At 41.9% G+C, this 23,520-nt stretch overlaps 1 protein-coding gene across 6 annotated transcripts in view; it reads left to right on the top strand.

Annotated features, from left to right (window-relative positions):
* Window positions 1-23,520, top strand: part of SPIDR (scaffold protein involved in DNA repair) — a 277,621-nt gene that overhangs the window by 75,278 nt on the left and 178,823 nt on the right. For 3 of the 6 annotated variants that reach the window (XM_070802507.1, XM_019973800.2, XM_070802509.1), the window contains one exon: window positions 23,212-23,513. In XM_070802507.1, the coding sequence (XP_070658608.1) occupies window positions 23,212-23,513 (302 nt within the window). Of the gene's footprint in view, window positions 1-7,851; window positions 7,873-8,170; window positions 8,328-9,466; window positions 9,487-23,211; window positions 23,514-23,520 lie in introns of those variants that run through there. The other 3 variants (XM_070802510.1, XM_070802508.1, XM_070802511.1) reach the window with 3 other exon arrangements.

The raw sequence follows: 23,520 nt of genomic DNA, 5'->3' as shown, positions 1-23,520 counted from the left end.
TTGTTAAGCACATGTTTAAGACAGTGGAAATATGCGAACATGATGAAGTTAAACAGCTGGCCAGAAACTCCACTGCCGGCGGCCTAGGACATTCACAGGGCCAGCCTCTCCCGGGAGCCCTCCCTGTACCCACCCCGGGTAGGCTCATGCCCTGCTCCCCACCTCATAGCGCTTTGTCCTTCCTCCTGCCATGGCACGTGGTGTGCTCGGTGGTACAGGTTACTCCCTGCCCACGCCTCGCCCACATCTACCTCAGTGTTTGTGCAGCAGCAGTGAGCAGAGCGCCTGGCGCTCAGGGGTGTTTGGTCCGTGAATGAAAGTGAGACAGGGAGATGTCGATCTAAGAACACAGGGATTCAGAAGCCAGATGAGAAGTGTAGGATGATGATTTCAGTGACTGTTGAGATATCAAAAATGTGGTTTTTCAAGGGAGATCTCACTGTTGAGTGCAGGTCATTTAGAGTAAAATAGTGATTACCAGAACTCCTCATAGATAGTGAACGAAGACATGATTTGACTTCTCTAGGTGAAAACGTGAGGCATTCTGATTTTGACAATCAGAATAAAAAGCAGGTTCTGGTGCCTCACATTACTCACAGAAGTAAACATGCTGAGAGTCGGGCTAGAGAGAAATCGACACGGTCACACTTACTTTCCAGACTTGGGAAAGAAAGTCACATGTGGTCTTGTATGAAACCTGTGAATAGTCTTGTTAATGCCACTACTCATATTTATAAAGCCTGTTATTGACTAAAAACATATATGCAATGCTATTTCTTGCTTAATGGTGAAAAGGTGTGTTCTGTGAATATTTATAAGCATCCTATCCTATCAATCCTGAGATATGAAGTTTCTGTTCAGTTTCTGTTGTCTGTAGCTTCCCCTGTAGCTCAGTGGTAAAGAATCCACCTGCAGTGCAGGATTCCATCCCTGGGTTGGGAAGATCCTCTGTGGGAGGGCATGGCAACTCACTCTAGTATTCTTGCCTGGAGAATCCCATGGACAGAAGAGCCTGGCAAGCTTACAGTCCATAGGGTCGCAGAGAGTTGGATATGACTGAAGTGACTTAGCACACGTGCATGCACAGATGAAGGGGACAGAAACAACTTCTACCGGAGAGTCCTTAGGTCTCACTGTGAAAGTTGTTCTGAACTCAAAATGATCATTTGTGCTCTTTCATTTATTGCCAAGGAGCTGACTAGTAGTATGTTCTTTGTGACTACGACAATCTTACTGGCAAATGGAAATACACTTTCAGAGAATCTACCATTTTTTATGGAGACTGAAAGCTCCTGTGGGAGCATTTGTATGTGAGAAGGAGGGTGCAGGGCATGGTTATCATGAAGAGGAGTATGACCAGGATTCTCATTGTAGGAGCAGACGGGTGAGAGTGGTCTTCCTCTGTCCCTTTAGTCAGTGTCATCATAGACATTCTTACAGAAGAGCTCCCTGCAAGGAATAGAGGCAGACAGCAGCTCCTCACAGACAGTTAACGAAGACAGGATTTGACTTCTGTAGGTGAAAACGTGAGGCATATATGTGCGTGCTCAGTTGTGTCTGACTCTTTGTGGTCCCATGGACTGTAGCCCTCCAGGCTCCTCTGTCCATAGGATTTCCCAGGCAAGAATACTGGAGTAGGTTGCCATTTTCCACTCCAGGAGATCTTACTGACCCAGGAATTGAACCTGCGTCGTAAGGCGGATTGTTTACCATTGAGCCATCCGGAAATCCCCACTGTGGGTAAACTTTACCCTGAACTGCATTGGCAAAGTTTCAAATTTATAATTAATGATAACCTGAATATGCTGCATAAGGTTTTAAGTATGTGTGAGACCACAAGTAGTTTCTTCAGTATTTTCTCAAGTTCTTAAGACACTTAATTCTCCCTCTTGACTTCCTCTTCATCTTAGAACCTGCAATTTCCTTTGTACGAACAACTTCCTGCTGGGCTCCACTGTCTTCGGCCACTTCTGCCTTGGATGCCCTGCGTTTTCACCCAAGCCATAACTGCATTGCAACACCAGGCCGTTTCATCACCCTCTGAGTTGAGAAAGTCTAGCAGGAAATCACCAGTTGACTGTCCCCAGAACAAGCTTCGTGTTTCTTGGTTGCTGTGTCATGATAGGCAGTTATGAGGGGGATGCTTTGTAGAAAAAATTTGTTTTCTATGGTACATTTAAGAGTCTTGTCATCTGGGGAACAAATACTTGTAGAAAGAGAAATATTTTCACCCTAGTCTGAAAAAGATCCTATTGTTAGTGACTGTTTTCCTACGGTCACTTCAGGTCTGTTGCTTTCTGTTAATCCCATCTTCTCTCACAGGACCTGATTTCACATTTCTCTCCTGAAGAGGTAGTTTCCTGGATGTAAAAATAGGTCAGAGCCGAGGTGGTTACCCTCTCATATGAGTAGTATCTGTAAGTTTGGTTGTGGTCTCCCCGAGGGTCTTTTTTTTGTGTGTGTGTTACGTAACATAGACAGAATCTGCGCTCCTCCCAAAGCAGAAGGAGCCTGTTTAGCTTCCTTCTCTACCAGCTGCAGAAGTGGTGCAAAACTCATTTCCCCATTGCTGCTGTTCAGATGGAACTGTTGTGCCTAGCACATAAGGGAAGGGTATATAGTGTAAAAAATGGATTTCTGCTGTTGTTATTTAGAGATCAGATAAAGAGAAGTTTTCAGTGAGTGATGTGGTCAGAACCTACTTGTTTCATATTCTCTCTCACAGGAACTTTCTCTGTGCCAGTCTAAACTCTTGAAGCCGTGCATACAGAAACCAGGTTAGGCTTTTAAGCTCACAGTCTCAAAGGACGGACATGTACACAAATAACATATAGAAATTCAGTAATAGAAGTGGGTACACTATGTAGTGTTGGCAAGAGAAAAGCCTTTGTGGGTTAGGAGGAGCTCTGTAGTAGATACATGCTAAGCAAAGTGTGGGAGTAGCCATGGGGTATCCTCAGTGGTGGATGTGTGGGTGTTCACTCATAATAGAAGGTTGGGGTAGAGAGGACTTTGTAGATGATGGATGGATTAACAAAGTCTTCAGCATTAAATAAGAATTTGCCTGGTAGAAGAGAAAGAGGCAGGGCATTTCACGGGCTTCCAAGGTGGTGCTCGTAGTAAAGAATCCACCTACCAATGCAAGAGATGTGAGAGACAAGGGTTTGATCCCTGGGTGGGGAAGATCCCCTGGAGGAGGAAGTGGCAATCCGTCCCAGTATTCTTGCCTGGAAAATTCCGTGGATAAAGGAGCCTGGTGGGCTACAGTCCGTAGAGTCGAAAAGAGTCAGACATGATTGAGCATAACAACAAGAAAATGGCTCTAATTGGTTTATGGTCTCAAGTTGTTAGAAATTTCTTGTTTTGTTCTTTTGTGTTAGTTATCATTAAGGCAGCAAGTTGTGGAGATGAAGGAAGGAATTTATATAGATTTGGGGCACTTAACAGGTATGATTAAGAACCTCGCATGATAAGCATGTTTGTTTGACCTCATTCAAAGTCATGTAGTCCTTGAATGCTTAAGGTTCACGTCAGTGCTGGTCCAGTGTCTCAGAAGCTTGGGTTAAATGTTCTTAAGGTCGGACCATTTCTATAAAAAAGCTCATTTCAAAACCTCTCAATGATTTTTCAGGGCTTTGATTTTGTTAGGCACACTTTGCGATATTCATTGAGCAATGCTGAATCCAGTTATTGTCTAAATTAAATGTTTAGACTTTGACTGTAGGAACAAGTTGCAGGAGATTATGTGAGGATTCCACAGGAACAGGACTGTTTGTTGCTGGATCTGAAGATGGGGCGGCCATGTGGAAAGTAATGTTGGGTAGGAGCAGCCCCCAGCTGACGGGCAGCAGGAACCTCAGTCCAGAGGCTGTGAGGAGCTCACTCTTCTGTTGTGGGGACTGGGAAGAGGACCCTGTGCCCAAATGAGAAGCAGCCCGCCAGCACCTTGACTGACCTTTAGGGACTCTGTGTAGAGACTTTAGCCTGGACTCTCTTGCCCTGAATAAAGGCTTGAACACCAGAACTGTGAGCTAATAAATGGATGTTGCCTTAAGCCTCTGACTTAGTGGTGATTTGTTATGAAGCAATAGAAAACCCAGGCTAGAGTTTCCCAGTGCCAGAGAGCCAGGAAGTTACCCCTGGCTTGCCTTTTCGTGACTTTTGGTATTATTCTGAGTTCATAGAAGGTATCAGCAGATCCTAAGTTGATTTTTAAAATTTATGATTTAGGTCATTTGAGTTTTATTATAGCAACATTGAGTGATGAAGAAAGAATTTTGGTATTCTCCTTTGTTTACTTTTTGTTTTATTATATTTTTAATATGTGGTTTTCTTTACCTAGGAAAGAAATTGAAAAAATCATTTGTTCTGGAATGAGGTTGGCAAACTGTAGCTTGCATGCTACATCACGCCCCTTACCTGTCTTTGCAAATAAAGTTTTATTGAAATGCAGCCATGCATACTGGTTTCTGCACTGTCTGTTATGGTGCTCATGCTGCAGTGACACAGTTCAGTATTTGTGAAAGACACTGTGTGGCCCTCAAAGCCTAAAGTACTTACCATCTGGTCCTTTACCAAAAAAACCCAAAAAAACAAAACTGCCATCCCGTGTTCTAGATGGTGATCTGATTTAAAACCGTATTTATCTAACTATAAATGGTTTCCATGAATGGAGATTGATATTTCTCTAAGTCATGTAACTTATGTTATTAGAAGAGCTGTATCTGATTACCAGGATTGTATAGACTAGTTTTTACCTCTTATTCTACTCAAATGATGGAAAGTGTATTAAAATTATGAACTCTGTGTGTCTGGAGTCCCTAAGACCCTCTCCAGATTTAGCGATTTGTCAGGAGGAATCATTGAACTTGGAAGTCATTATACTTGAGGCTGTGATTTATTACAACAAATGATACTAAGCACAGTCCACAGGGGAAAGTGTGTCAGAAGTTGGGTGACCAGGCACAAGCTTCAAAGAGTCCTCGCCCAGGGGTAGCGGAGGACATGCTTCATCTCAACCTGCAGCAGCTCTTGCAGGGTGTAGTAAGCTCATTGGTTCCGCACACTTTTGGTTGTCCCTGTAACAGTGCCTGGTGACTGGGCAGTGACCAAACCCAGTTCCAGAAGGAAAGCAGATGCTTACCATGAATCACATTATTTGCACAGACCACCTAGACAGAACAGTACAGTGTGGCCAAGGTACTGAGTGTGCAAAATGTTTCTATCAGTTTGAATATTCCAAGAGGTCAGTTCTCTAGTGCCAGTCAAGAGGCAGTGAGTAAAGCAACCCTTCTGAGCACACGTGGTTGGTTCAGCTTGTGCGTTAATGCTCTTGAGCACTCCATGGTACGTGTTCAGAAACACACACAGAGTTTTTGTTGGTTGTAAATGTTCTGCTATACAGTCTTTATGTATGTAGTTTCAGGTACATATAGAATGTTCTTCTAGTTACAACTGTATTTCAAGTATGTTCTTTTAGTGAATTATTTTTAGTCAGCATTATCTTTATTTTTCAAGTAAGAAAATCTGCATTGCTTCATGTATCAAGCCCAACATAACTTTACAGAATCATGGGTCTTTAAAACTTCACAAAGATAAACATTGTTTTGTTTGAATTTATAGTTTAAATTGGAGAGGGCAATGTCAACCCACTCCAGTACTCTTGCCTGGAAAATCCCATGGACGGAGGAGCCTGGTGGGCTGCAGTCCATGGGGTCGATAGGAGTCGGACTCAACTGAAGCGACTTAGCAGCAGCAGCAGCATAGTTTAAATCAAGTATCTTCTTAAGGGTGGACTACTTTGCTGTTTCTGGCTTTGTAGGGACTAAAACAGCCTGGTACTTCTTTTCATAGTTCATGTTCCTGCATGAATGTTAAAGAGTAATCATTTTCAGAGTTGACTTACCTCCATGATATTGTTTTGGCTCATTGTAGCCAATAAAATTCCTAACTGTATTAAACATTATCTTTTAGTTATTGAAATAATGATGAAATGAGCTTTACGAAACATTACACCTTTTAAATACCTTAATATAAAGTGCTTGCTGTATCACCTTTATCAACCCTCATGTTATGGAAAAATATACAGGACAGATTTCTTCTATGGACAGAATTCTTATAAGTTTTGCCTTCCTGTACTTCTGTAACTATCAAAGTTAAATATGTATACATATGTGTGTATGTGTGTGTGTGTGTGTGTGTGTGTGTGTGTGTGTGTATATATGTATAAGTTTTCCTCTATTCCTTCGCCCGGCGTTGTTTTCTTTTTCTTGACAGAGGCTGATACAGTGTGTTTAGGATTCTGTGTGGATAGTGAGGATTCCTGAGATTATTCCCTTATCTTGTGTGACTGCACAACTATGTTTAAGTCATCTTCTGTATTTCAGTTTACCTAATTTGTCCTCTTTCATCTCAAAGGAATTTTGTGAGGATTATTTTGACGAGGTTTGATTATTTTGAAGAAGCATCTATTTATATATAAGATACGGTCAGGTGCTACCTGCCTGACGTCCAGTTGGGACCCTTTCAGCTAACCTTGGGTCTGGAGCGAGGCCTAGGTCCTCTGACATACTTGCTGTTAGATTTGCTTTACAGTGAGTGTTTTGGCTTCACTCGGTTATAAGCAAGTAGCCAGATAGAGGTGTCTAAAGAGCAGAGTATATATTTTTTAGTCTTCTGTTGTCCAGCACTGAGCCTTGCTATTTCCTGGTTTCAAACCCAGAGCAAGCAAGGAGCCTGTGACTTTGATAGTCAGAAATGCAGCAGGGGCGGGCTTGAGCATCGCAGGTTTGAGGCCCACCAGCAGTCTTGCAAATGGTGGGAAAGGAAGCCTATCTGGTACGTGCAGAACTGCACACCTCAACATCCTAAGTAATGTTTCTCTATGAGAACAGCTGTCAAGAAAATGTTAAACTACATTCAGTCTACGATATTTAAACAGACAGAAGTTATGGAAAACTACAGCCCTCCCTTAGAGATCACAGATGGAAGGACGTAGTAAAGGCTCCTGAGAAAGCTCAGCATTTAATTTCATTCATCCGCGTTTATTCACACTGCCTTGACTGTGGAGCTCCCTCTGCCTTCATCTTCATGCCTGTTAATGCCTCCTGGCGCCCTACTTGGATTTGTTTACCACCTTGTTCCTTAGGGCACTTCCCTGGCTTGTTTCCTTGGAAGCTTTCTGCCTTCTCCAGACTCCTCCCTCCATTCTGACTTCCCACCCCCACCCCATTCGGCACTGTGTAGGATTTTATTTTGCTTCAGTTTAGTTCTTTTAAATTGAAGTGTGGTTGCTGTACAGTATTATATAGTTACAGGTATACAATGTAGTGATTCAGAATTTTTAAATGTTATACTGCATTTATAGTTATAAAATATTGACCATGTTCCCCGTGTTGTATCGTATACCCTTGTAGCTTTGGTTGCTTGCTTAGTTTGTTGTGTCCAGCTCTTTGCGACCTCATGGACTATAGCCCACCAGGCTCCTCTGTCCATGGAATTTCCCAGGCAAGAATATTGGAGTGGGTTGCCATTTCCTCCTGCAGGGGTTCTTGCCAACACAGGGATAGAACCTGCCTTTCTTGTGCCTCTTGCCTTGCATGCGGATATTTTACCCACTGAGCCATAGGGGAATGCCCATGGTCTTATTTTGTACCTAATAGTTTGTGTACGATTTTAATTCTTTGCCTTGAAAAAAAGCAAAGTCTGGCTCATAACCAGCAACAGCCTGTGTCTTGCCTCTGATTCTGTTTGCAAATGAATAGATTAATTTTTTGAGTGTGCGGTCATTTTGCCTTTCTGTTAGTTTTGAGGCTCCAGTTTTGAGCGTGCTCTGAGTTGGATGTTCCTTAGCCTCCAGCTGACCAGGGAAAGGTATGCCACCCCTGCCTATCTGCCAGAAGACCTGTGTCTTCAGGGAAAGACAGGCTGTGTCTTTCCCTGAAAATGTCTGAAACAGAGAGAGAGGCAGCCAGGTTGTGTCACAGACTGCGTCTGTACTCCAGTCGAGCCCTGTCTTCCTGGGAGGAGGCGTGCTTTCACTTCCTGACCTGTAGTCACTCTCTGGGCTGGGGGATCCTGATTCTGGGTGGATCTCTGCTGCGAGGCCCTGCTGGCCCCGGGCCATTAGGCACTTCTGTGCTCTCGGCTGCTGCTCAGTGAACTTTGACCCACAGCTTCCTTTTTGAGTGCTGCAGTCGCTGTCTTGCTGTCTCTAATGATGAGCCTCTCCCCTGCTGATCGTTGTTTTCCCCTTGGGCTCCTCAGAGCAGGCACTTTGGTTGTAAAGATGAGGTGGAACGGTGCTTCTGTGAACCCACAGAACGTCGGTAGGACTTGAGTTCTGTTGTTCTCATCGGGCTGGAATTTGAGGTTGGAAACATTTTGTTTGGGGAAGGCAAGCCAAGTGGTTTACAGAGGTGTAACTCTGGGTGTAGCTTGTTAAACCTGTTTACCTCAGAAAAAAAATTTTTTTTTTCTTGAATGTGTGAGAAAATCTGTCGCTTTTGTTTTCCCTCTCACTAGTTGGCAATGATTTTCATGGATAAAGTTTCAGTCACAAAAAGCACGAAAGTAAACAGTGAAAGTGTATCACCTGTGATTAGTTTAAGGCTGTATTATCTAGAATTATGTTGCTTTTACTGATTTTTAATCCCAATAGAAAATAAAATTCTGTTAGGATCTGGAAGTCTGATACACTCCTGGTCTCAATGGTTTTGCTGTCCTTTTCTACACATCCAGTGTTGTTCTTGATAGAGAACAGCCCACGTTAATGAAGGAGTGAGTGTGTATATGTGTGTGTGTATGTGTGCGTATGATGATTCCACCAGAATTTAAAGACCATAGAGGTTCGGATTCTGGTATCGGCTCCCCCCATCACCACCACTAGATCCATTGTACCCAGAATGATTTCTGATGCACAGCAGCATTGAGCTGATTTGTTAAAGGAATGAATTCCATTTTAGAGTTTTGAGTGGAAATGGAAGTGTCTGATAACTAAATTTGTTGGTTTATCAGCTGCCAGTATTCCTCATTCCCATTAATTTTTAAGAGCTGTATTGGTTTTGGTGGTTTCACTCATCACAGCTGCCAGGGCATATCTTCTTTAGCATTTTAGCTGTTGCCTGCACCTTTTAACCTACATAAACATGTTTAGTGGTTGTTATTAGATTCAAAAGCTCCTAAACAGGCAGAACCTTATACTTCTCTTCTAATGTCCTTAAAATTCCCGTGACTGTTGTCATTTGTAGTGTGAGTTGAAGAAAGGGAGGCTGAATCAGGATAAACGTGAACTTGGCGTGGCCTGGGCCTCGCTGATCTTCCCGGGCAGGTCTGGGCCAGCCAGTAATTGGGTGGGAGCCTCAGAGAGCAGAAACCAGTGCTTCGAGACACGGGCCTGCCGGTTAGGGTGCAGCCGACAGCTGCCTCCACAGCAGGGCCCCGGCCGCACAGGGTGCTTCACTGACCCTGCAGGGCTGAGACCAGAGCGTAAGGCTTTTGTTTTTGCATAAAATACAGTAAAGTGAGCTGTTTTTGTCCTGTAATCGGTTATCTCAAGAAGTGATTTTAGTTTAGTTACCTTTCGTTTGTTTTGCCAGCTGGGTAAGTAATTTAGCTTACAAAGGTGTCATTTAGAATGGAAGAGGTCGTCATTTGTTACTGATATTCCACTGTTGCTGTTGGTGCAACCTGCCTATACATTTTAGAATTGAAAGCTGTAATTTCTGAAAGTTAGAGAGTGTTGTTTCATCTGGCTGATTGGTTTCACTTGTTTTATGGCAGTGTGTCTTTGTCTTGCAGGTAGACGCTTGACTTCCTGACTTTGTTAGTGGACGCTGTTTGTATCCAGGACGACCCTGCACATGTAGACATGGATTTAGATTTAGATTTGATGTGGGAACTAGGATGCTTAGGTTCAGGGCTAGTTCTTTAATTATGAGACTCTTTCCTGAACATTTCATGCAGAAATTAGTGGATAGGATTACAGGGGGTAACTTCAGCTTAAAGAATATCAGATGAATTACATGGAATATTGTGTGAATTAATTTTTTAAATTAAAATTTTGTGATACTTATTTAAAAATCTATTTTAAATAAAACGTGTTGAATATCTACCTATTTGGAGAATTGAAGAATTTTTTTATTCCTGATTTTTCCAGTGATTATAGCTCACATAAGTGTGTGTGTATGCTTCCCATATTTTCCTTGCTCTCATCACCCAGATGTATGCACTGCCAGATAACTGGCAGATTTTAAGGGAGAGACAGTGGAGTCTTTTTTATCATCTTAGGTGCACAGTATTACAGATTATCAAAGTAAGATGGAGTCGTTGTGATTCGTGATATAGTCTGTAGGAGGTTGGTTGTTTATGGTGAGGCTGAAGTAATAAATGCACCTGGACTCGGTCCACGGAGCCCAGAAATCAGAGTGCTGCAGCCAGCTTGTCTTCACTCGTGTCCTCCATGAGGAGTCTTACGGGTTGGTGTCGTTGGTGTCTTGAATCATTTCTTCTCCAGTGGCATCTTTGTCAAGGAGCTGAATTTCCAGTCTCCTGCTAGGTGGTTCTGTGTGTCTGTGCTCATCCTGTGATCATTTAAAACTCCATGTGTTCCAAAGAACAGCTTCTCTTTCCATTCTTTGCTCTTGAATGTGTCCTCTGTTTCAGTCAAGACAGCACCACTGTCTTGACTGAAGTTTGGCCTTTTGTAGTGCATTACTTGAACCGACTATCTGCAGTATTTTCATTAGTGCTATTTGGTTACCAAACAGTTTTAGAATAATAATTATTAAAGTAGTAGGCTGTGAATGCATTTACACTTGCCAGTGTGCTGAATTTCCACACATTAAAATACTATAGTAACTTAAGTTGCTGGACTTACCAGGTGACTCAGTGGTAAAGAATCCACCTGTTGATGTAGGAGATGCAAGAGACATGTGTTCAAGCCCTGGGTTGGGAAAATCCCCTGGAGAAGGAAATGGCCACCCACACCAGTATTCTTTCCTGGGAAATCCCATGGACAGAGGAGCCTGGTGGGCTACAGACCGTGGGGTCGCAAAGAGTCAGATGTGATTTAGCAACTAAACAACAACAAACTTAATTTGCTAGAGCATGTCTTCAGTGGGTTTGGGAATGGAAAGAAATCTGAAGGCATGGACCTTATCACTGACCCAGAGCAGTCCCTGGTACCAAGAAGGCACACGGAAAGTATGTGAGTGAATTTGCCATCAAATTTATCATCATTCCAAGAAATAAATTTAGAACCTACTTCCCACTGCTGATGGCTTGCTTGATTTGTCTTTATGTGAGAGGACGTTTGTGCTCTCTACACCCCTGAGTCTGTCGGTTACATTGTTATCTCTTGCCTCCCAGTGGGAACTCCACACTTTGATTTGTCAAGACTTGTCCCTGTATCTTGAATATCCTGGTCCTTCCCTGCCTCATGTGCTTTCTTTCATCTTTTCTCATCTTTAAAATGCTAAGGATTCTTCGGTCCTTTGAGACGCAGTGTAGGTTTTGTCTCTTCCAGCGCATCTGCTGGTTTCTGATCAGCCAGAAACAGGGGCTCTATTCTGTGCTCATTTGGAACATCTCATGTGAGCCGTGCTTACACTATCTCCTTTATTTGATTTCAGGTTCGTTATGGAACTGTATCTCATTAAATTTTGTTTCTTATATAACACCTTACACATAGTATATCCTTAATAAGGCTGCTATTTCTTTAATGGAACACTTTTTGTACCTTGAGATATTTAACAGATAGTTAATTTTTAGTTGCAAGTAACAAAAAGCAAATATAGTTGAACAGGAGTAAAGGTTTTAGAACCATGCTAGTATATCCTGAGGTTGCTCTGGATATATTATTTCTGTAACTGGACTATAGACCTGAAGAAAGTAATTATATGTGAAAGTTTTCGGAGGGCTCCATTTGGTCAGCTTTCACAAGGAACCTGCTGGAAGTCAGTCTCTCCATCTCCCTGTGTCTCTCGTCTTTTGCTCTGGCAGCCTAAGCAGACTCATCCAGAGGTTGGTGCTGAGAAGTGTGGTGCTGCTATAGCAAACACCTTAAAGTGCAGAAGTGGCTTCAGAATTGGATGTGGGGAAAGGCTGGGAGAATTTCGAGGTACAGAGACACAAAAACAGACGGGGGTGAAGGGACTGCTCAAGGTGATTCCGGTGAGACCTGAGAAAGAAGTGATACTGTTTTTTATATATTTGGTTAAATAACGTTGTTATATTAATTTCATCTGTTTCTTTTTATTTCTCAATATGGCTACTAGAAAGTTTTAAATTATATATCTTTTATTGGGCAGCACTGAAATAGAGCTACATGTATGAACATGAATAAATGTTTTAAAAAAGATAATGTTGGTGGAAAAAATAGGTCATTCAGAGCTGTGTTCAGAGGATACCATTTAAAAATTTTATATAAAGTTTGAAAGCTCACAAAATAATACACTATAGTATTTGTGTGTGTGGTAAAGAATAAAGAGAGAATAATATTCTTTTATAAGAATACAAAGAGGATGTTGATGAAATGCCAAATTCAGGAGGGAGTTACCTCTAGGGTGGAGGAAAACTAGAACATGAAGAGAGATGCAGGAATTTTCAACTGCCTTTTAAAAAAAAAAAAACTGAAGAAAAATTTGTATTGTGTTAATATTTGATGAAGAGTGATTAGGTAATGAGCACAGGTATTTTTTATTTCTTGCACTTTTCCATGTGCTTAAATCATTTCATAATAAGTAGTCATTATCCCTCATTCTTAAAATGCTTCTGGAAGAATTTTTCCATTTAGCTAAGGAATGACAGAGCCAGCAAAGTGACTTGTGCAACTACGAAACAGGGGACCTGTGATTGAAAACCAAGTCTTTTTTTGTTCCAAAACTCATAGCCCTCCATTCTCATTAATCAGCTTCTACAATAAAGATAAAAGTCACCTGGAGCTTCTGAACCTGCAGACTCCTGTGAGCGGTCTTTGATTCCTTCCTTCTCCTCCTATCCCATGCACTTGCACCTCTGCATGCATGTACAGGGACACACAGTGCGTGTGCACTCATGGACTCAGCATGCTTTGTGAAAGAATGAGTTCCTTACTGTCAGGCTGGGACTAAGACAGCTGGGGTCTCGTGAGCGGCCATTTCTCCCTGTGTCCATGTGAGGAGAGCTCGTCCACACTCATCAGGATTTCAGCCTTTGGGGAGCAGTTCTAAAGGAAAATGTGCTGAAGTGCTGCTGCTTGCCATCTTTCCCCAAAGATGTTTGTTATGGCTTTTGTTTCCTCTTAAAAATTGGACGTGCCTACATCAAGAATCAGATCAGATCAGTCGCTCAGTCGTGTCCAACTCTTTGCGACCCCATGAATTGCAGCACGCCAGGCCTCCCTGTCCATCACCAACACCCGGAGTTCACTCAGACTCACATCCATCGACTCAGTGATGCCATCCAGGCATCTCATCCTCTGTCGTCCCCTTCCCCTCCTGCCCCCAATCCCTCCCAGCATCAGAGTCTTTTCCAATGAGTCAACTCTTCGCATGAGGTGGCCAAAGTACTGGAGTATCAGCTTTAGCATCATTCCTTCCAAAGAAATCCCAGGGCTGATCTCCTTCAGAATGGACTGGTTGGATCTCCTTGCAGTCCAAGGGACTCTCAAGAGTCTTCTCCAACACCACAGTTCAAAAGCATCAATTCCTTGGCGCTCAGCCTTCTTCACAGTCCAACTCTCACATCCATACATGACCACAGGAAAAACCATAGCCTTGCCTAGACGGACCTTTGTTGGCAAAGTAATGTCTCTGCTTTTGAATATGCTATCTAGGTTGGTCATAACTTTCCTTCCAAGGAGTAAGCGTCTTTTAATTTCATGGCTGCAGTCACCATCTGCAGTGATTTTGGAGCCCAGAAAAATAAAGTCTGACACTGTTTCCACTGTTTCCCCATCTATTTCCCATGAAGTGATGGGACCAGATGCCATGATCTTCGTTTTCTGAATGTTGAGCTTTAAGCCAACTTTTTCACTCTCCACTTTCACTTTCATCAAGAGGCTTTTTAGTTCCTCTTCACTTTCTGCCATAAGGGTGTTATCATCTGCATATCTGAGGTTATTGATATTTCTCCTGGCAATCTTGATTCCAGCTTGTGCTTCTTCCAGTCCAGCGTTTCTCATGATGTACTCTGCATATAAGTTAAATAAACAGGGTGACAATATACAGCCTTGACGTACTCCTTTTCCTATTTGGAACCAGTCTGTTGTTCCATGTCCAGTTCTAACTGTTGCTTCCTGACCTGCATACAAATTTCTCAAGAGGCAGATCAGGTGGTCTGGTATTCCCATCTCTTTCAGAATTTTCCACAGTTTATTGTGATCCACACAGTCAAAGGCTTTGGCATAGTCAATAAAGCAGAAATAGATGTTTTCTGAAACTCTCTTGCTTTTTCCATGATCTAGTGGATGTTGGCAATTTGATCTCTGGTTCCTCTGCCTTTTCTAAAACCAGCTTGAACATCAGGAAGTTCACGGTTCACATATTGCTGAAGCCTGGCTTGGAGAATTTTGAGCATTACTTTACTAGCGTGTGAGATGAGTGCAATTGTGCCGTAGTTTGAGCATTCTTTGGCATTGCCTTTCTTTGGGATTGGAATGAAAACTGACCTTTTCCAGTCCTGTGGCCACTGCTGAGTTTTCCAAATTTGCTGGCATATTGAGTGCAGCACTTTCACAGCATCATCTTTCAGGATTTGGAATAGCTTCACTGGAATTCCATCACCTCCATTAGCTTTGTTCATGGTGATGCTTTCTAAGGCCCACTTGACTTCACATTCCAGGATGTCTGGCTCTAGGTGAGTGATCACACCATCGTGATTATCTGGGTCGTGAAGATCTTTTTTGTACAGTTCTGTGTCTTCTTGCCATCTCTTCTTAATATCTTCTGCTTCTGTTAGGTTCCTACCATTTCTGTCCTTTATCGAGCCCATCTTTGCATGAAATTTTCCTTTGGTATCTCTGATTTTCTTGAAGAGATCTCTAGTCTTTCCCATTCTGTTGTTTTCCTCTATTTCTTTGCATTGATCGCTGAAGAAGGCTTTCTTATCTCTTCTTGCTATTCTTTGGAACTCTCCATGCAGATGTTTATATCTTTCCTTTTCTCCTTTGCTTTTTGCTTCTCTTCTTTTCACAGCTATTTGTAAGGCCTTTCCAGACAGCCATTTTGCTTTTTTGCATTTCTTTTCCATGGGGATGGTCTTAATCCCTGTCTCCTGTACAATGTCACGAACCTCAGTCCATAGTTCATCAGGCACTCTATCTATCAGATCTAGTCCCTTAAATCTGTTTCTCACTTCCCCTGTATAATCATAAGGGATTTGATTTAGGTCATACCTGAATGGTCTAGTGGTTTTCCCTACTTTCTTCAATTTCAGTCTGAATTTGGCAATAAGGAGTTCGTGGTCTGAGCCACAGTCAGCTCCTGGTCTTGTTTTTGCTGACTGTATAGGGCTTCTCCATCTTTGGCTGCAAAGAATATAATCAATCTGATTTCGGTGTTGACCATCTGGTGATGTCCATGTATAGAGTCTTCTCTTGTGTTGTTGGAAGAGGATGTTTGTTATGACCAGTGCATTTTCTTGGCAAAACTCTATCAGTCTTTGCCCTGCTTTACTGCGTATTCCAAGGCCAAATTTGCCTCTTACTCCAGGTATTTCTTGACTTTCTACTTTTGCATTCCAGTCCCCTATAATGAAAAGGACATCTTTTTTGGGTGTTAGTTCTAAAAGGTCTTGTAGGTCTTCATAGAACCGTTCAACTTCAGCTTCTTCAGCATTACTGGTTGGGGCATAGACTTGGATTACTGTGATATTGAATGGTTTGCCTTGGAAACGAACAGAGATCATTCTGTCGTTTTTGAGATTGCATCCAGGTACTGCATTTCAGACTCTTTTGTTGACCATGATGGCTACTCCATTTCTTCTGAGGGATTCCTGCCTGCAGTAGTAGATATAATGGTCATCTGAATTAAATTCACCCATTCCAGTCCATTTCAGTTTGCTGATTCCTAGAATGTCGACATTCACTCTTGTCATCTCTTGTTTGAGCACTTCCAATTTGCCTTGATTCATGGAGCTGACATTCCAGGTTCCTATGCAATATTGCTCTTTACAACATCGGACCTTGCTTCTATCACCAGTCACATCCACAGCTGGGTATTCTTTTTGCTTTGGCTCCATCCCTTCATTCTTTCTAGAGTTATTTCTCCACGGGTCTCCAGTAGCATATTGGGCACCTACTGACCTGGGGAGTTTCTCTTTCAGTATCCTATCATTTTGCCTTTTCATACTGTTCATGGGGTTCTCAAGGCAAGAATACTGAAGTGGTTTGCCATTCCCTTCTCCATGGTTTGTTTTGCTGGCTAAGGCATTGTTCGTGTTTGATCGGCTGCTGAAGACATTATTTGCTCTGTTCCTCATTGTCATTTACAGAGATCCTCTTAGGGATTAAGAAAAATCTTAAAAAAGAAAATAAATATAAAATTTAATACATTTATTAAATGCTTAAAACCTCAGTTGCAAAGAATCTGTCTGCAGTGCAAGAGACACGAGTTCAATTCCTGGGTCGGGAAGATCCCCTGAAGAAGGAAGTGGCTACCATTCCAGTATTCTTGCCTGGAGAATCCCATGGACAGAGGAGCCTGGTGGGCAATAATCATGGGGTTGCAAGAGTTAGACACGACTTAGTGACTAAATGACGATGAAATGCTTAATGTGTTAGATGTTACTGTGTCTCCAAATTGAAGATGAAGAAACAGGCATCAGATCAGATCAGATCAGTCGCTCAGTCGTGTCCGACTCTTTGCGACCCCATGAATCGCAGCACGCCAGGCCTCCCTGTCCATCACCAACTCCTGGAGTTCACTGAGACTCACGTCCATCGAGTCAGTGATACCATCCAGCCATCTCATCCTCTGTCATCCCCTTCTCCTCCTGCCCCCAATCCCTCCCAGCATCAGAGTCTTTTCCAATGAGTCAACTCTTCGCATGAGGTGGCCAAAGTACTGGAGTTTCAGCTTTAGCATCATTCCTTCCAAAGAAATCCCAGGACTGATTTCCTTCAGAAAACAGGCATAGGAAAGTTAAATAAATTGCTTAAGATAACCTGCGATTGAGGGCAGGGCTGAGCTTGAGATGGTGTTGGGTTCGTATCTGTGCAATCTCTTCCTTCTCAAGTGAGTTCACTTTTCTGTCTCTTCTCACCTGAATACAGCTTAAATGTTGATGATATTCCCAAAGTTCCAGCCTGGAGCTTCTCTTCGGTTACATGGTTTCTGTGGACCGTCTTTCCCATGAGCCCTCAACTTGAGCGCACAGTTTCTGTCCCTATGGTTCCTGCACTTGAATCTCCATGTCGAATCTCTTTGTTTAAGCTCCAGGCCTGTTAAGCCGTGGCTGCCTCTTGGTCATTGTTACCTCAGCTATTTCATAGACGTTACAATATTAACATACCAAAACCAAATTCAGTATTGGGAACAATCCTGTTCCAGATATATTTCTGGAATTCCCTTTCTTGATAAATGGACCTCTCTTGTTGCCCAGACCAGGTGCTTGGGGTCTCCTTTCACTCTGCCTTCACTTTCATTTCTGACATCTGGGAGTCCTCAAGTATTGTTACATTTTCTTTGTTATTTTCTCTCCAGTCTGCTTCTGTATCCTCCTGCCACCTCTCACATCTTCATCTCTTGCTTTGATTATGGAGGAGACTTCTTGCTAGCTGCTGCCTCTTCCTTTCAACAGTAGAGTCTGTTCTTCAGAATGTTGTCTGGGTGATCTCTCCACACCAGCATGAGCCTTGGCTTGCCCCTGGTAAAACTGCCCGTGGCTCGCAAGGGCCTCAGAGTGCAGCAGCATGCCCTGCTGTGGTCTGCTCGGCCTTCAATGCCCCTTTCCTCTGCTTCTTGTAGATTACCCTGGTGCGCTCTGTTCTTTCTGGCCTCCTATTTGTGGTCGTGCTATTTCAGTCCCCGAATGCACTTCCTTTTCTCTCTGCCTAATAACCTGCAGTTCGCATTCAACTTTAGGTGGCAAGTCCTGATTCTAGTGGCATCTGTTTCCTTCTTCCCCTCTCCCTGTGCCCCAGCTGGCTTTGTTCTCTTACCTGTTCCTGTGCAGCCTGAACAACACTTCTATTGCAGTACTTCCACCAGTTTGTTCTGTGACTATTTCATTTTGACCTCCTCAGTTTTTCATGTGAGTCCCTGGCACAGGCCACGTGTAGCTGGTTATTTGTTGACTTTTTTCTAGGACAGTAGTTCTCGATCGGGGGATGCCTGGAGACTTTTGATCATTCTGCTAGTGGGTAGTGGCCAGGATGCTGCTAACCACCCTGCGGTGCACAGGACCGCCCCCACGTTATCCTGGGTGAAATGGCAGCGGTGCTGACGCTGAGCAGCCCTGCTCTAGTGGGAAGTGCACAACTTTCGAGTACTGAAGAAAAAGACATTCCATAGCAAAACCATGAAATTAAACTGGGAGTTCTCAAGTAATATCCGAAAATTTCATGTTGAGAAACTTAGTTTTCAGTGTCCGCTACTGTGGTTCTTTTGTGGCCTGTTCTTAATGTTTACTCGGAAGCTGTGTCTGGCAGGGCAGGGTTGAGGGGAACAGGTGCCCCTGACGAGCAGTGTGTAGTACTGAATACTTCTGCTACTGCTGAGTCACTTCGGTTGTGTCCGACTCTTATCGACCCCATGGATTGCAGCCTACCAGGCTCCTCCGTCCATGGGATTTTCCAGGCAAGAGTACTGGAGTGGGGTGCCATTGCCTTCTCCTACTGAATACTTCAGTAACACAGTAAAGTGGGCACACAGTTGAGCCTGTGGAGAGGATTGTGGGATGAAGCTCTTCTTTTGACAGTTTTTTCATGTACTTTTTCATATTTTAAATGGCACCTGATAACAGGTGACCACCCAAACTTTTGAGATGTGGGAATAGGTGAGGTCCTTTTTAAGCTCTTAAAAAGATTTTAACGATAAGATTCTTAAAAGGCCAAATGTGATCAATTTTTTGCCTTGTGTGTAGATTAGTAAATGATTAAAATTGTAATGCTAACCTACACACACACACACACTCACACACACACACACACACATACCCCCAGTGCACATGCGCACACACACACCCACAAGTGATAACCTCGTTCTCATGTGTCCATGTGCCTGCTACAGTGCCAGTGACACAGTCCAAGCTGACCATCAATAGGAAGTGCTCCTTGTGAGGGTCCCTGTAGCTGCAGTATGAATCAATGGGGTATAGAACCCAATCAACTAAATGTACAGTTTACATTTAATGAGTTAAAAATTTAGACACTGTCCAAGCTGACTATCAATAGGAAGTGCTCCTTGTGAGGGTCCCTGTAGCTGCAGTATGAATCAATGGGGTATAGAACCCAATCAACTAAATGTACAGTTTACATTTAAGGAGTTAAAAATTTAGTGTAGCTATTAAATTAGGAGCAGCTACTAATATACTGGAAAATTAGAATGTTGAGGGATAAATTGTTGCTGACATTAAAACAATGAGAGTGACTTGCAAAATCAAGTAATAGGAAAATATCTACCATATTTAAACATTTTAGCATGTTTCTGGGCAAAGACAGAAGATATTACAGAAGAATGTTCTGATTTTTCTCTCCAGGATTTGCAGTTTATTTACTTACTTATTTATTTATTGGCTGTACTGGGTTTTCAGTGCTGCACGAGCTTTTCTCTAGTTGCAGCAGGGGAGTCTACTTTCTAGTTGAGATTCTCGGGCTTCTCACTGCGGTGGCTTCTCTTCAGAGCATGGGCTCTAGGGTGTGTGGCCTTAAGTTGTTGCAGCTGCCAGGCTGTAGAGCACAGGCTCAGTAGTTGTGGTGCATGACTTAGTTGCTCTGAGGCATGTGGGATCTTCCTGGACCAGGGATCAACCCATGTCTCCTGCATTGGAAGGTGGATTCATTACTACTAAGCCACCAGGGAAGCCCTAGTTTTGGCTCTTAATGTGAAGTCCTGTTTTATAATCTGGTGTTCAAAGCAAAAATTCTTATTTGGTACTTCAGAAATTTGAGTAGAAGGAAGTATAGGAAATGTTAGGAAAAAGACTCAGTGACTCATTCTAACATAGTTCCTGTTTGTTTGTTTTTTAATTCCAAAGGTAAATATTTGTTATGCTCTCAAGCATATTATTATTATATTATAATTATATTATATTGCATAACAGTTCTATCCACCATGCCATGATATTTCCCTCAATTATCAAGATAGCACAAAAACACAAATTAATAGAACATTCTGAAAAACAAGACATTAAAAGGGGAAAAAGTGCATAGGACTAGTTTCTTTTTTTTTTTGATGTGCAGTGAAAAGAGGATTTTATTTTATTGCCTTTATTTTTAATTAATTAATATATTTTAATTGGAGAATAATTACTTTATAGTATTGTGATGGTTTTTGCCATACAATCACATGAGTCAGTCACAGGTATACATGTGTCCTCCCCAATCCTGAACCCACCTCCTTCCCCACCCCATCCCTCTGGGTTGTCCCAGAGTACCAGTTTTTGGTGCCCTGCTTCATGCATCAAACTTTCACTAGCCATCTGTTTTACATATGGTAATACGTATGTTTCAATGCTATTCTCTCAAATCATCCCACCCTCGCTTTCTCCCGCTGAGTCCAAAAGTCTGTTCTTTACATCTGTGTCTCCTTTGCTGCCCTGAATATATGATCATCAGTACCATCTAAATTCCGTATATATCCGTTAATATACATTATTTGTCTTTCTGTTTCTGACTTATGTCAGTCTGTATATTAGGCTCTAGGTTCATCTACCTCATCAGAACTGACTCAAATGCATTCCTTTTTATAGCTGAGTAATAGTCCATTGTGTATATGTATCACAGCTTCCTTATCCATTTGTCTCCTGATGAAGATCTAGGTTGCTTCCATGTCCTGGCTATTGTACAGTGCTGCAGTGAACATTGGGGTACATGTGTCTCTCTCAATTCTGGTTTCCTCGGGGTGTATGCCCAGCAGTGGGATTGGTGGGTCGTATGGCAGTTCTATTTCCAGTTTTTTTAAGGAATCTCCACACTGTTCTCCACAGTGTCTGTACCAGTTTGCCTTCCACCCAACAGTGTAAGAGGTTTCCCTTTTCTGCACACCCTCTTCAGCATTTATTGTTTGTAGACTTTTTGATCATAGCCATTCTGACCAACATGAGGTGATACCTCATTGTGGTTTTGGTTTGCATTTCTCTAATAATGAGTGATATTGAGCACTTTTCATGTGTTTATTAGCCATCTATGTGTCTTCTTTAGAGAAACGTCTGTTTTGGTCTTTTGCCCAACTTTTTGATTGGGTTGTTCATTTTTCTGGTATTGAGCTGCATGGGCTACTTGTATATTTTGGAGATTAATTCTTTTTCAGTTGTTTCGTTTGCTATTATTTTCTCCCATTCTGAGAGTTGTCATTTCACCTTACTTACAGTTGCCTTTGTTGTGTAAAAGCTTTTAAGTTTAATTAGGTCCCATTTGTTTATTTTTGTTTTTATTTCCATTACTCTGGGAGGTGGATCATGGAGGATCTTGCTGTGATTTATGTTCGAGAGTGTTCTGCCTGTTTTCCTCTAAGAGTTTTTATAGTATCTGGTCTTAGATTTAGGTCTTTAATCCATTTTGAGTTTATTTTTGTGTGTGGTATTATGAAGTGTTCTAGTTTCATTCTTTTACACGTAGTTGACTGGTTTTCCCACGGTTGAAGAGACTGTTTTTTCTCCATTGTATATTTTTGCCTTCTTTTTCAAAGATAAGGTGTCCATAGGTATATGGATTTATCTCTGGATTTCCTATTTTGTTCCAGTGATATATATTTTTGTCTTTGTGCCAGAACCATACTATCGTGATGACTGTAGCAGGTGATGGCACCCCACTTCAGTACTCTTGCCTGGAAAATCCCATGGACGGAGGAGCCTGGTGGGCTGCAGTCCATGGGGTCGCTACAAGTCAGACACGACTGAGCGACTTCACTTTTACTTTTCACTTTCATGCACTGGAGGAGGAAATGGCAACCCACTCCAGAATTCTTGCCTGGAGAATCCCAGGGATGGGGGAGCCTGGTGGGCTGCTGGCTATGGGGTCACACAGAGTCGGACATGACTGAAGCGACTTAGCAGCAGCAGCAGTATAGCCTAAAGTCAGGAAGATTGATTCCACCAGTTCCGTTCCTCTTTCTCAATATTGCTTTGGCTATTTGGGGCCTTTTGTATTTCCATAAAAATTCTGAAATTATTTGTTCTAGTTATGTGAAAAATACCATTGGTAGTTTGATAGGGATTGCACTGAATCTATAGATTGCTTTAGGTAGTATACTCATTTTTACTATGTTGATTCTTCCAATTGAAGAACATGGTATATTTCTCCATCTATTTGTGTCATCTTTGATTTCTTTCATCAGTGTTTTATTCTGTATACTTGGTCTTTTGTTTCTTTAGGTAAATTTATTCTTGAGTATTTTATTCTTTTCATTGCAATAGTGAGTGGGATTGTTTCCTTAATTTCTCTGAGTTTTCATTGTTAGTATATAAGAATGCAAGCGATTTCTGTGTATTAATTTTATTAGCAGTTTCAAACTGGCCTCTGGAAAATATTTCATTGGAATTATATGGGAAAACTCAATTTTTCATCTTTATCCTTAGAGACTTCTTTGGTCAATTAAGTGGGTTACATCTGAAGAGGCAGTTTTAGAGAAAATTTGAGTTTTAACAAATAGTAAATTATTATTATACCCCACATTAAAATTCAGAATCAAAAGATTACTTTTTCCCCAGTAGGTGTTAAATGACTGATGGCATTCAGGTTCATGCTATTAATTCAGTTTTTGAGACTGACAAATGTGTGGCACATTTCTTTTAGTTTATTGAAGGAAGATTGAAATGTTTGTACTGGATTTGGTGGATTCTGTGAGATAGTGTCTGGCTTACAATTGGTTTAATCTCTTCTTTGGGTATATGGCTTGCTTAGTTTGGATTTTGTATCAAGAAAGAAGTTTAAGATACAGATATTATGTCTGCAAAGTTATTTCAATGAGTATAATCATAGGGGAGTAGAATAATAGGCGTGGTATAAATATGGATTTGAATAAACAATTCTCTAAAGTTAATTGAATTTCTCTTAATTTTTTTTGTTTTCAGACAAATCCTACAGAGATTTTAGAGTATTCATCAGATAGTGAAGAAGATGACGGCTCTGAGAACGTCTTGCTCATTGATTCAGAATCCTCTCACAAATACCACATGGATTTTGGATCAGATGGAAGACAGGTCACAGAGAGACAAAAAAACCTGCGGGTAGAATCTACAGAGACCATTTTGCAGACACCCAAGAAACAGACAAAACTTCCCAAGACTCCGGAGACCATTTTGCAGACACCCAAGAAACAGACAAAACTTCCCAAGACTCCAGAAAGTTCAGCAAAAAGGAAGAAGCTTTTAAGGTTAAAT

The sequence above is a fragment of the Bos indicus genome, chromosome 14, assembly GCF_029378745.1.
Source record: "Bos indicus isolate NIAB-ARS_2022 breed Sahiwal x Tharparkar chromosome 14, NIAB-ARS_B.indTharparkar_mat_pri_1.0, whole genome shotgun sequence".
NCBI classification, from domain to species: domain Eukaryota; kingdom Metazoa; phylum Chordata; class Mammalia; order Artiodactyla; family Bovidae; genus Bos; species Bos indicus.
This window is presented reverse-complemented; position numbering and strand designations above follow the sequence as displayed.